This window comes from Xiphophorus couchianus, chromosome 9 (assembly GCF_001444195.1).
Source record: "Xiphophorus couchianus chromosome 9, X_couchianus-1.0, whole genome shotgun sequence".
In the NCBI taxonomy this organism is placed as follows: Eukaryota; Metazoa; Chordata; class Actinopteri; order Cyprinodontiformes; family Poeciliidae; genus Xiphophorus; species Xiphophorus couchianus.
In genome coordinates, this window is record NC_040236.1 from 19,788,365 (window position 1) to 19,802,528 (window position 14,164).

Here is a 14,164-nt window from a genome sequence, read left to right on the forward strand (position 1 = left end):
GCGTGCAAGATGCTTGAAACTGAAAGTGAAACTGACAGCTTGACCTGCTTTCTGATTAATTCTGCTTGTGTTCAACAGACTACTGAGGGGACACTATTAGAGCCTCAGTCAACATGACAAATTATTAAATAAATAAAAAGAGATGTTGATGTCATGGAAGAGGTGATGTGTCTTGAAACGGTACAACAATGAATTCCACACCCTTGATCCAAATAGAGATGCACTATTCAGAGCAGAAGAAGCCGCCAACATTTTCAAATCCAGCATATTCCACATCAGACTTAGGCTAAAACCTCGAAAACATAAAACAGATTAACTTTGCCGCAAGATGTTCAGCCTTCCTGTTGTCTGTGATCTCAACATCTGCTTGTTTGAATGAACATCTTGGTTGTACCAGATATAGCTTCCTTTGAAAAACTAGGCTAGCACACAGTAGCAGCATCCATGTTGAAGAGTGTTGATGCTAGCAAAGCCAGTTAGTGCTAAGTTGTGGTGAGTTTAGTGAGTGGAAAACGATAGGATCTTTGAGTTTTCTACGGGATGGTCAAAAACTCAATGTACAATGTCATTCATCTGTCAATTTCTTGGCACATCTCTATTTATTTATATTTCGCTTTGCAATAAATTAGAAAACTTGACTAGGTGTGGTAGTTTTCTCAGTCGTGACAATTTGTGTTATTTATCATATTTCATTCAGCTATGATTGCAGAATCACAATCCACTGAAACCTAATAAAGAAAATCCCCAGGTGCATTTATACTCCCTCCATTCTTCCTTTCCTTCACACCTCCTAACTTTTGCCTCCATCCGTTTCCTCCAGGTATTCTACGTGTCCGACCTGTTCAAGCCCGGCCTGAAGCTGGCCACGCCCCCACCCTCCCCGATCAAGAAGGAGCTGCTCCCTTCGTCCGACATCGACAGGAACAATCACCACAACATGGTGTGAGGGAGGCCCCACTTCCTTCGCCCTGACCGACGAGCCGATCACAGCGCTGCTCATCACTCCCCTCACTCTCCCCCCAGCCCCTCATTGGACAGTAGAATGTAGCGACAAGAGACTGTAGCTGCTTCCTCCTTCCCATCCTCCCAGTGCCCAGTGAGGCGCTCTTTGTGGACTAGGGTGTCAGATTTGCACAGCAGAGTCCACTCTCACTACCCAGACTTGTTGTCTCCCTAATATACTGGTAACTACTAATCAACATTTGAGCCCATCTGTTTGTCTGTCGGAGCACAAGCAAAGAAGTACCTGAGAGATGAACGAGGAAAGGAAAAACTAAAAACGATGGAAACTGATGAGCTGACGGCAGGAGCTGCAGTTGCAGAGGTTTGACTGAAGCGTAGCCACACGAATGAAACCGGTGGACTGTAAAACCCCTGAGCAGCGGGGAGAGGACGCGTCCTCTCCCAACCCTGTGAGGCCTTGGACAACAACTTCCTCAACCGAGGGAAGGATCTTAACTTCAATAGTTAGCAGCAGAGAATATAAGTGAGATAGAAATATGTAACTGAAAGCACTGTTTGAACTTCATTGTCCATTATCACCACTTGCTGCCTGAGTTGTTTGGCTGATAAAGAAAAAAACAAAAAAAACTCGACGGCGTTGAGCCCTGAGACCGGGTTACGTCTTGATCTACGCAAAACTCAGAGGCCTTTCGCAGAGCTCTTTTTGGAAAGTGAAGCCCGTACAGCCTTACACTGTCTCTGTCTCAGCATTAGCCAGTCAAGGTTTTTTTGTTTGGTTTTTTGCGGTCGACTCTCAGTGCAGCCCAAACCCGGGATGTTGCAGTTCTCGAAGGTAGATGTAGTAACGGGGGGAAAGAGGTCGGAGCATTGTCTGTGGAAGAAGGCAGGTTTTCCTCCCAGCAGCTTCCCGACAGCCGTGTGGCAGGCGTGGCTGTGCCGTGCCTCTGCCGGGCTCTGGGGCCACCTGCCTGGGATTCCAGACAGGTGGAGGAAGCGATAGGGGCCCGTTGCCATGGAGAATGCATAATGAGCTCCAACTAAAGCTGGCACATCGTTTTAGGGATGATTTAGGCTCCTTCTGCTGGCAGGGAGGAGCTTTCACCCACCCAATCCGTCATCGGCAATGGATGCTCGTCTCTCGGTGCGCGTGTTGGCGTGTGTGTGTGTGTGTTTGTTGTTGTATGTTACGTCATGTGTGTGTAGCAGCGCTGTGCCCTGTGAAAAGGAACTCCGTCTTGACAAAACTGTGGTGTGTGTGACAGTTGAAAACGCACACAAGCACGCCGTCGGCTGTGCTGAGTGTGCATTGGCGTGTGCCACTGAGTGTCGCGGAGCGAGATGAATGTTCTAAAAACTGTGGATCTAATATTTTATCTGAGGAGCATCTTTAGCCTTGCATGTGTAGAGGTAGCCCTGTGTAATCACTAACAATTACCGGACACAGAGGTGCTTTTTTTATTATTATTTACAGCCCACCAAGACTTCCTCATCCAACAACACACCACTATGTTGCACATCTTTTCTTTTTTTTTCTTCCACTGTATAGTCCGTCCTATCAATTTCACCAAGCCGTTCTCTCTCTTTTATTTTTTTTTATTATAAATATATAAATAATGTATAGATCACTAATATGAACTCTGTAAAATATTGTTTAACATATTTTAGATATATCCACTATAATTACAGACCTATGTTCTTTACAAAATGCTGCTTAAAAAGCATCGATTGACAAGATTCTTTTGTATTTAGATAAACTATTGTAGATGGTAATAGTTACATTTGTAATGTGCATTAAAACAAAATACACCCCCGATTGTATTGAAACTCGATATTAGTATTTTTGTATCGTCTCGTTTTTTTATTGTACAAACAAAATGTAGTTATGCTGTTTTTGTTTTTTCTGCTAAATGTATTTAGCTCCGATATATGTGCTTTTAAATAAAAAGCTCATTATGAACACATATTTTGGCTTCAGGCAGTGAAGGTGTTTTGCTTGACTTGATGTCCTTGGTGTAACTGCGTGTTCCCACTGGTATCTAAAGGGTTAATTTTGGCCGATGAGCTCCAAGCCTTTGAGGTAAGAGGACCGCTGTGCCATCACCCTAATCTTCAGCTCCCTCCAAAGATCTAATTTAATCCAGGACTTTGGCTGGGCCCCTCAAAAGCATTAATATCACACGTCAGAAAAGACATGTTGGTTGAATTAAAGGATTAGTTTCAACCAAGAGAGAATAACTTTTCTTTCTTTTTCTTATGAAAAATAGCAGTGCCATCAATTTAAAAAACTGTCTGCTGAACATTTAAGCCTCTTCTGTTAGATAATTTATTTTTTAACAATCTGATGGTAACAAGACGCCAGAGAACAAAAATATACACAGAATTTTTATGCGGCTGTTTAGTGCAAAAGGTTTTAAAACAGAACTTTAATCTTATATCCAAACCAAAAACGGCTTTTCAGAAGAATAGGTGGCAAAAAGTCCATCTAATGTACACAAAACCAGACAAATCTAAAGAAAGATAAGTGCCAAAGAATCTATTTAAGACATGAACTAATAATTAAACTTCCCCTGAGCTTTTGGTCATTTGGGCCAGCTGATCTGAGGTCAGCCTTAGCATAGATTTATGGTGCCGGCGAACAGCTGGCAGGTCTGGGGTCAGCCATGCGTGGCTGTAATAGTAGACGGGCTGCTGCCGAGGCGGAGAGGCCCATGTTGTGGTCTTGTTTGGCTGCAAGAGAGCAGAGCGAAGCTGGCAGAGGGCCACCACAGACAGAGCCAAGGTATTACATACTGCTGTGCACCTCTTCTGCAGTAATGGGTGTGCGGCCGTGGCCATGACATGCCGTACAATCCACTCCCTCCATTTCTATTACTCATCCCTCACTGCCATCTCCATGCTAGTGTTCTGTGTTTCCTAAAACATCAAGTCAGACTTCCTGTTTGCGTGAGAAATACGTAGTCATAATGCTGGTAACATTTTTGGCATGTTGGGTGTATTACATCTTGTTTTCTGGGTTAAAAAAAAAAAAAACACACCCTGGATCTTATAAAGTTTAGAGTAACTCTTGAGATTCGCAAAAAATAAAAAATAAAAAATGTGTTCTGGTACTGGGGCTCCTTTTATTGTCAAGTTTCCTATAACTAGGACACTTCCACATGCAAAAGTGTACAATAGCAAACTAAACATGATATATATATATATATATATATATATATATATATATATATAAACAGCAAGAGGATTCATTTGTTTAAGCACTGACCCAGTTTTCTTAAATCCACATTGTTTCATGGCTATCTGTGATTATAAGAAGGCTAGCGGAGTGACGGGATGATGCTTAATATAAGCACATCCCTAAACAGCGCGAGGATTACTGCGTGAGATTAACACCTACTCTTTGTCTCGGATGTTGCGACACGCTTCGATAGGTGAATGAAGCCTCAATCCGGCGTAAAATGCTGTCAGACATGATAGTCTGATTATTGTGACTGAAAGGGAAGGAAAAGATTAACCTATTTCCTCTGCTCCACTTGAAAGATTTTGTTTTTCCACCAGGAGAATATCAGTAGTCGCTGTGAAGGAAAACTATTCTGTCGTTTTAAAATGCAGGGGAAAACATTGATTACAGTTTATGCCGTTTGATTTTGCATTAATATTTTCCAGGGTCTTTCTCAATGATAACAGTGAAGCAAGTAAGCTTTGCCCATTATCACCTTTAAATGAGGTAGAAGATCAAAAATGTTCAATATAATGCTCTAAATCAAATGTAGAGCATTTATTAAAGCGTTGTAGAATTTAAAAAGAGCCTTTTGACTATAAAACTACCACTGAACTATCACTTCCCACTCCAGCAAATGAGGCCATTCCTAAAAAATATTTCATTTCCAAATTCGATTGGAGGAACTCAGAACCTTATCTGCTAAAAAAAAAAAGAAAGAGAAAAAGAAACAGTTCAATGTAGAAGTGAAATCCAGACTCGCTGGATTAGGTGAAAAGCAATCCCATATAGAAATAATAATATTGCAAAAAGACAGATCTGCACATCAAATAGATAGAATTTATTAAAAGTGAGTTTCTAGTCACACAGCTGTTTTTAAGGTTAACATCATGCAAAAACAAAGACTTTTCAGCTTTAAATACCATCTTTCCCTCGCGTCACATGACATGCAAACACCTATTGATTAACATTGTCTTGTGAAAGCTTCAAAAGAGAAACAAAATTCAAATAGCACATATTGTCTCAAAATGCATCTGAAAATAATATTTCATAGTTAACAAATATAATCTCAAACTAAATAAATATATATATATTTCCACCTTCCTAAAATAATGTTGTATTTTTTGTTGTTGTTTTTTGTCAAAAATCACTTTTGGCGGAAAAAAAAGGCCATCATTTTAGGAGGGTGACAATATGTGTTTTTGATCATGTTTCGTTACTCTTAATAAAAAAATAAAGAACAACTAAAATCTCTCCTGAATAACAAACGTTTTTGAGTATCTTACCCAAAACCCACACAACTACTGGGCTGGGATTGGATTGATGCTACTGCATTTTTAGCTAGCAGTAGCTAAAAATGCTCGCATTTAGCTAGCATTTTTAGCTAGTATTTGTTATCCCTGCTACACCATACATTTCACTTTTTAAACTTTTGAAAGTTGGACATATTTGAGTGTAAGGATGCCGACTCTCGCTCTCCCTCTAGAGGGACGTGAGCAGAGCGCCGACGCCTGGCCACTGTGTGAACTCCTCTGTCGTATGGCTGTACGAACCTACAGAGAAGAGGGCAAAACATGAATGTAAATTGTACATGATTATGAAGCACAATTACCCACTCCACACTTAACAGCACAGCCTTTGCGTGACTTAGTGTCTGCGCAGATGGATGGAAATAGTGTGTGAAGAGACAACAGGATAGGAAGGTAATAAACTTTGCAGATGTTGGCTCTACGTGGGGGCCAGCAGGTGATTATGTCATCTTCACATAAATGCTCTCAGTGTCCACCTCATCTCCCTCGCCCAGGTTGTTTCTCGTTAAAAGATTTATCCAATGTGTCTCCTAAAATTCACTTTCCCCACTTTTCTTCACCAAACCTCAACGCCAAAATGGCTTTTCCGTCGTGGGCAAGGCTAAATCCTATTATTTTACCTCCCTTAAACTGTTTGCCAGTAAAGGAACATCAGTCCAATTTAGGCCTATCTGGAGAACTTGGATGGGTCGGAAATGGAGAAGCAGGATTTTTAGTTGCTCTAAACTTTTTTCTTTTTTTACAAGACAAAGTTTCTGACGGACGCTAAGTTTTATTAAGAGTTATATTTTTTCATTCTGTGGTACATCTCATCGCTGCAGAAAACAGCTTGTTAGTGCATAAACTTTAGACTGAGAAGCTATTATTTATATCTTGACCGCAACAAAAAGTCAGTGACGCAGACAGGTGACGCTTATCTGGAGCAGGAATTAGCTTCAGTCAGCAGTTTATTGCTAAGGACTAGCACAATGTGTCTTTAGACAAGACGGGAGGACGTAGAGAAGGAAAGGAAGACAAACAGCGAGAGTTTCAAAGAAAATTGATTTAGAAGACTGGAGCACAGGCGTCTGTGATCCCTTACATCTTAAAATATGGGGTTAAGCGAGAATCCTTCTTGTCTCTGTGCCCGCTCTTCTCCCAGCTTTGCCAGAGGACTCGCTCGTCCCGCCAAAATCACCTCAACCCGTCACCTGCTCGGAGCCGAACCTGATACTCTGCCGGGTTATGAGTTATAGCGAGTCAGGACTCAGCTCCTTTCCTCTAGCTCTTATCCAGATGTGGATGATTTAGTAGCCATCCTTGTGTCTGTGCAACATTTTCATATCTGTTGAGTCATTCTGCAGGGTGCCAAGTCGTGAGGTCAGCTCACGGGGACCGTCCGTCTTTCTCGCTGACAACGAGCCGAGCAGCGCGTCCAGATCCTCGGCCCATCTATCGTGCTCATAAAGCCGTGATGCTAGCTTCCAGGAATTTACTGGACAATGCGTGCTTTTCTGGCTTGAAGACTGTAATTTGACAATTTACTGCGAAGAAGCGAGGGACAGTAAAGCTTGTGATTCAATTGATGTATCAGTAGATTTTGCCTGGAGGGGAAAAAACAAAACAAAACTGGTGGTGGGATGAAACGTTGAATCTTCTAAGCTACTCAAGATTTTGAGTCATTTTTATGCGTTTAATTAAGCTCCATTGTTTCATCTTTACTCAAATTACTCAATTCAGTGCTTAATTAAAGATGATTCTTTACAAATTAGGACAAACCTTTGCCAATAATGGCATCTGTTCCACCCATCTTATTTTAAGCATGCAGTTAAAAATCCTGCACATTATTTTGGCAGAATATTACCCACACAAAAACACTAAATCTTACCAAGCAGTTTTGGTCTAGTTTCTAGTGAAAATATCTTAGTGCACTTGCAACAAGACAACACAAGCTCCTACATCGCACTGAAAAGTCGTGCGTCTTATTTCAAATGTACTGAGATATTCGCTCTAGAAACTAGACCAAAAATACTTTGTAAGGTTTTGTGTTCTTGCGGGTTTGATTTCAGCTTCCTCCCAGGCTTCATGCGAATGTGTCCCTGTGGGGAGGCATTCGTCTAAACCTAGATGTGTGGGTTCTAGTGGGTGAATGTGGCTCTAGCGTGACATGCTTTGAATAGTCAGCATGACTAAGATACCACGTCAAGCGAAACACCACTAACCAAACAACAGAGGTTAATAAACTATTTTTTTACATTTATTTTTAATGTTTTTAAATGCTCATGAGGTTAAAGGAACGTACTACAGATGTTTAGTTTTCTAAGCAAGGATTTATAAGTACATGTTGTTGTGGCTTTCCTGACATCATACATTGGGAATAGGATATACATTATCCTCCACTTTGTGATTATAAACTGATATTCTCCTTTAGTCATTGTTGGAAAGAAACAAAACAGTGCCAGAAGTTCTATTTTGTGGCTTTAAAAAACCCAAAAAACCCGATATGTACCTCAGGAGAATCTGAAAAACTTTATTGAACCACGTTGAATCATTTCAGATTGAACAATATTGAAAGTTTGTTCATTTCTTGAGTGTTTCTGCCCTTGTGATTGACACAATTGTCTGGAAAAAAACTATTGATGAGCAGCATTAGATTAGATTAGAACGCCAGAGAGCTCATTGATCTTTGATTGGGAACCGATTTCCTGCTACTGGATTGGATTCTTCAGTCACTTGTATCTCATTGAACATCATCGAGTCTTCATCAGGGTATCAAAGATTTTCAATGAACCAGGACACAACTTTACCGTCAATGCAAACAGTCATGTGACAAAAAAAAAACAAAACACAAAGTAAAACTCATATTCACTTATGAATTGAGAGACAGACTGATCTCACTCTTGAGATTGCTCTTTTTTTTTTTTATGTTAACCGTCATTGACAAAATTACTCACCACAAGCCACACATATGAGGAAAAGGGGGAAGTTACTCAACCACATTTTTAATCTCTTGCTCCTCAATAGCCTCCCTTGGTGTAAACATTTACAACACATGGTGAAAAGGGAATAACAGGAGGCTGCTTTCGCTTGTAATCCACTCCCAGTGCGGGAGACACGGTTTCGAAAAATCTGACGAGTCACAGAGTTGTAAAGAGGAATCCGTCGGATGATTGGTTGTTGTCTTTTTTTAAGGCCTGCACTTGAACATGGTAACGACTCCTCTGGGAGTCCAAACAATAGGTGTCGGCGGATGTTTTATGGTTTCTCGGAGAGACAATGGGTCGGGTGTCTTTACCGTTGATGCACAAATGAGAAAGAACGTCCTCCTGACAGGAAGCTGTTTTTCCAGACCTATTCCTTTTTTAAAAAAAATGTTTGTCAGATTGTTTGGCGTATCACTAATGCTGCTTGCGGTGGCATCGTGGCTTTCAAGTTGACTGATGTGAATGATTTCTGTAAACAACCAGACCATCAGAATATGTGCGTGCGGTTCAAATGCAGGAAATGCCAGAAGCAGACAAAGAAAGGTTCTGCTGAGGAAAGTTGTGGCTGTGTGAAAAATAAAAAAACAGCAGAAGATAAACTACTGGTGAAGTGGTGTTGATGTTATGTTTCTCCTTCCTCCTCTTCATGGTTTAGCTCAAGAACACAGCGAGACTCTTTGCTTCATTAAACATCTGTTTTTCTGTGAGTACGAAATTAAACGAGCGTCTGCTTAAATTTGATACGTCAGGGATTCATTGACGTTGCAGTAGGTTACTTTTCTTTACGTTTTTTGTTGTTGTTGTTTTTACATATTTGCTAAAACTGTCACTATGAAAAGCTCAATGGTTTGTAAGAAACCTCTTCATGGTTTCTTAGCTCAATGGTTTGTAAGAAACCATTGAGCTTTTCTGCTTGCTTCTTGCAAAAAAATACATTGCTCCCGCCAGTCACAAGCGACCAATCAGAGCAGGAAGAAATGTCTTAAAACTCTCAGAGCAAGATCAGCAGCCGGTCAAGTAAAGCCACATTTAATTCCAATTGTTTGATTTTGTTTCACCGTAACTGGGGTCAAACAACAGAACAAACTGAATATGGAACTAAAACAATGTCCAAGCATCAGCCAGTTTTATGATTTTTTTCCTTCCTTTATTCTGCTACTGTTACCATTATTGGTATTAGTGTTGGTATTATTGGTAGTATTGGTATTGAACTTATCTTCCTACCACTTTTTTTCCTCTCTGTTCCTCTAAATTGTATTTATTGTTACATAAGACAGATTAAGAAGGATTCATAGCTGGACATTGGCAAGGAGTTGGTAATTATTCTGATGCTGTTCATATCTACAGTTGTCTTTATTTCTATTATCACAATCCGTAGACTTTCTTGCCTGTTATGAATTAGTTTGTCTATGTAATATAATTTATTTGTTGGCCCGGTATATTGAACAGGCACATGGATATTATAACATGATTTTAATTACAAATTGTTGATAATTAGTGGGTTGGTAGGTAATATATTTTATTAAACCGAGATAAGGAGTGGGCTTACATACAGTAAGTGTTAACTTCTTCCTCCTCCTTTTCAAACAGAAAAGTAATGGTAAACAACTTTTCTGTCCTACTGATTGCTTGTCTTCTTGTTTTTTAAAACCAGTGTTTTTATTTTTTTTCTCTTCTTTTATTGTCATATTCAAATAATACACTCTTTCACCACTTTGTGACATTTACTGCGACCCTGCTGTTTTTCTGTAGCAGGGGGCGAACATTGCTGCAACTGATTACAAAGTACTGTGGGGTTGTTCACTTTCTGGTCAGTGAACTCATCTTGAAAACTGAGATTTTTATGTTTTTTGCTCCTTTAAAGAAGCAGGTCAAAAAAAACTCCCAAACTGAAGTCATCACAAGTCACAGATTAAGCAAATTGGCTTTTTGGGAGTCGTATTGTCGCCGTTTGTGTATCGCTGATGTAGAGAAAAAGACGTAAAATGAAAAAGGAAATATTCCTTTAGTAACATAAAGGAAGGAAGGTCTGGTGACAACCCTTCAAAACTTTACGCCAAGTCCTGTCAAGTTTATTAAAACCAGGAAAATCAGCAGATTTATGAGGTCTGGCAGAGCGCTCTCACTGGTTCTCGTTTTCTTTCTGCCATTCCACGGCTGGCATTTGGGATTTAAACCCGAGCCAGTCAGGGGTTACACGCTGTTATTCTTCTCCCCTGCCCTTCACCTACCATCTCTCCTCTGAGTCCTCCTCCTTCGGCCTCCCGGCTCTCCTCATCGTGACATCTGGTTTCAATCTCTGCCGAGATTACGAACACAGGCAAGCAGCACATCGGCCGTCCCGCTCGGCCCCGTCTTCTCGTTACGATTTGTTGATCGCTTCCCGGCGGTCCGCAGCTCTCGCTTCGGTGGTGTAGCCAGCCTGTTGTTGGGAAATGCACACTGTTTCACTTAAAGAAAACGCCGAAGTAACAGAGTTTGTTTGATGAATTACAGGATTGGGCGGGAGGGGGGGGGAGAGAAAGGCCAAAGGTCAGGATGCAGGAGATTGTGGTTGCCGGGGTCACAGGTTAACAGGTAGCGCAGAGAAATGGGGATGAAAGGTAAAGCGGTTTGTTTTATGGCTGCTGCTGCTGCTGCAGAGGGCACAGGCAGGTCCATCTGTATGCCGAGTGTCTGTCTATCATCTGCTGTCCGACTCGGCGGCTGTCTGGATCTCAAACTTTTCTGCGCTTCTAGTAGAGGGGCTCGCTATCTCACGAGAAAAAAAGAAAAAGAAGTAAAGAATAGTGCAGATTGACTTCTCACGATCTCCCACACAATCTCCATGACCATAACCTGTGAGGTGAAGGAAAACTGATATGGAGTCTGAAATGTGTGGCGTGCATTTGCGTTTAGTTTCCTTTACTTTGATGTTTGTACGTAAATTTCAGAGCAAAGTTTCCTTCGAATCCCAGGATAAGTCCGGCTGTCCTCTTGAGGATTCGGTGGTTGGTTAGAGGAAATCAAACGCCATCTTGGAAATGAAGAAACACAGCGAAGAGGTCGAGGAGGAAGACGTTGGTACGTTTCGAAAGCAGTGCTGAGTTCCAAAACAGTGTTGCAGCATTTGAATATTTCACAGAGCTTTTGTTCATTCAATCATCTGGACATGGAAAGTGGATTTGCATGACTGCAAACTCAGCAGGACGTGATCGGGTTCCTAAACCGGTAACCCAGGAGAGTTGAGATTAACACTTTTATCACCATTTTACAGCTAATTATTGGCTAATGGACCAGCAATAGGCTAATGCAGAGTGGTGGTGCAAAATAAAAAATTTTTAAAAAATTAATAATTAATACATTTCAACATTTATTTTCCCTTTGGGGTCAATAAAGTGCTTTTGAATTTGAAATATTTTTTAAAACCGAGCAACTACATAAAATAATAGAAAGACATGCAATGCAAAAACACAGAAGTCAATACATTCTAATTGTTTTATGTAAAAGAGTGGTCTCTTTTTATTAAATTCACGTGTGTGTGTGTGTGCATGCGTGGGGGAGCACGTGCGTGTGTGTGTGTTTTAAACTTGCATTTAATGGAAAGAAACACTTCAAATTCACAAACTCCAGAGTTATTTCACAATAAAACCAGTTTCTGTTCACCACTCAGTGCTTCAGTCTGATTGAATCCAGCTGGCAGTGGATCTTACTAAAATAAAAATGTTCACTTTTTTGGTTTTAGGAAGGAAAAACACACTGAACAGACGCTGAGGCCTCTCAACGAGTGTGTGTGAAGCACAGAATGATTAAACCAGGTAGTGGCAGTATCATGCAGCTGTGATTTTGTTTTGTAGAGAGATAAATACAGGACAAACCAAGAAAAAAATGTGCTACAATAACAAATCCGGATCTAAATCTAAATGTGAATCTTTGGCATGAATTGAAAACTGAACCTCACTGGAGCTCTCCATGAGAACAGAGAGAATGGAAACAGTTTTTGTCTCTAGATGCAGAAGCGGAAAGAAAACGCACTCCAAAAGACTTGTAGTCGTAAATCTTGTGGAATAAGCTGTTACAAACGGATACAAATGGACACCAACAATGTGTAAACATGATCCAAACCGATTCAGATCGTCTGAATCTCATGTGTTTTATGGGGCAGACAGATTGATCCTCTATGTTTACGGCTTTATGCTAAAAAAAAAAAAAACAACAAAAAAAACATCTGTAACATAGAAAGGATTTAAATAATACTAATTTTAAAAAAGCCTTTTCAAAATGAGTCGAAGCAGATGTTTCATGTCGGAAGCTGATCTTCCATTGTTAGCTGTGTTTGTCTTGGAATGCTCTGACTCACCAGATGTTAGACGAGCCGCTCAGATCGTTCCCGAAGACGACTGCTTGTTCCGAAGAAAGTGCTTTTTCTTCATTTCCCTCTCAGGAATGCTTAAACTTTGACTGCAGTCATGATGGACTTTTCCAAGGAATTGCAACAGCAGCAACGAAACCCAGCATGCTGCAGTGCTTGCATGCACAGACCGAGGAGTCACCCCAGTGAATAATTCACCGTATCGACCAGAGCCTGTCACAAATACACTGTTAAATCTTGACTATCCTGATTGGCCAAAATTGGCACTTTTAATGGAATTTATTTGCAAATTTTTATAGAACTTTGCATTAAAAGGGTCATTGTCGACCTAATAATGCAAATTTGACCTTTCTAATGGACTTTTTACCGAATGCCACTTCATGACAACAGTTGTAAACATTCATAAAGACTCCTTCATGTTTATGGCCGTGTCATGTCAGTCTTACTCACACCCCTTAAAATAAAGTGTTACCACTTAATCAAAGTCAGACCTGGAGTGTCAAATCCATTAAGTATCAGTGCAACACTTAAATTATTAGGGGTTTTTTTGTTGTTTGTTTAAAAAAAGAAAAAAGTATACTGCATTTTAAATGAATGAATTCCATATATAGATAGACAGATAGACAGATAGACAGATAGATAGATAGATAGATAGATAGATAGATAGATAGATAGATAGATAGATGTAGATTTTATTTGGTTGTGTAATCATTAAAAACAACAAAACAAAAAAAAACTTAAATAATTTTATGTTTGTTTGGAAAATAAAGGAAGGACAACATATTGGATTCATTGGATTCCATGTTTGCATCAAAATGAAGCAACAATGAGGTAATGACATTCTTTGCCCTGATGTGGCCCCGTGCACAAGACAGCTACGTAAACACAATCACAGATAAATTAAAAGCTCAAGTCACGCAGTTGCACAACTTTAGCGATTCTTGTCCAGTTTTACTCCGACTACCTGTTGTGAACCTTTACAGCAGCTGTAAAATAAAATTTAAAAAATGGTAAAAACAGAACAGCAGCAACACTGAGATGGGTATAAATCACTGTAAACCACTAAACTCAGCAGGCTTACTGTAGATCTCATTCATATATTTCACATCTGCAGCCCTGCTGTCTAAAAGGAGCCTCTGTGAACGTCAAAAGTGTAAAAATGTTCAAACACAAGCTGCGTCCACGGCGGGAGAACGCTCTGCCTGCGTTCAGGGTATCAGCGTCCGGTCTGAGGCCTCTGTCTCTACCTGTGCCGCACAGGGGAAAAAAAACTAATATAGAAATGTGTCTGTGTGTGAGCGAAGGATTTTGGCTCGGCGACCGCAGCTGCTGCTGCAAACAGGGAACAGAAACAGGACAC

General features: G+C 40.4%; 1 protein-coding gene and 1 long non-coding RNA gene across 3 annotated transcripts in view; one reads left to right on the top strand and one right to left on the bottom strand.

The window, feature by feature from the left end:
* The window catches only part of plpp3 (phospholipid phosphatase 3), a 39,956-nt gene extending 37,030 nt beyond the window's left edge, over positions 1-2,926 (top strand). The window contains exon 7 of one of the 2 annotated variants that reach the window (XM_028027688.1): positions 821-2,926. In XM_028027688.1, the coding sequence (XP_027883489.1) occupies positions 821-946 (126 nt within the window). In that variant the 3' untranslated portion in view covers positions 947-2,926. The remainder of the gene's footprint in view (positions 1-820) is intronic. The other variant, XM_028027689.1, reaches the window with a different exon arrangement.
* Positions 2,927-6,224: 3,298 nt separating this feature from the next.
* LOC114150463 (uncharacterized) lies at positions 6,225-11,764 on the bottom strand. Its single transcript, XR_003596753.1, has 2 exons — positions 9,351-11,764; positions 6,225-9,312 (listed from the first exon to the last, which is right to left on the bottom strand). It is a non-coding gene; the product is annotated as an uncharacterized LOC114150463 (long non-coding RNA).
* Between the last annotated feature and the right edge of the window lie 2,400 nt (positions 11,765-14,164).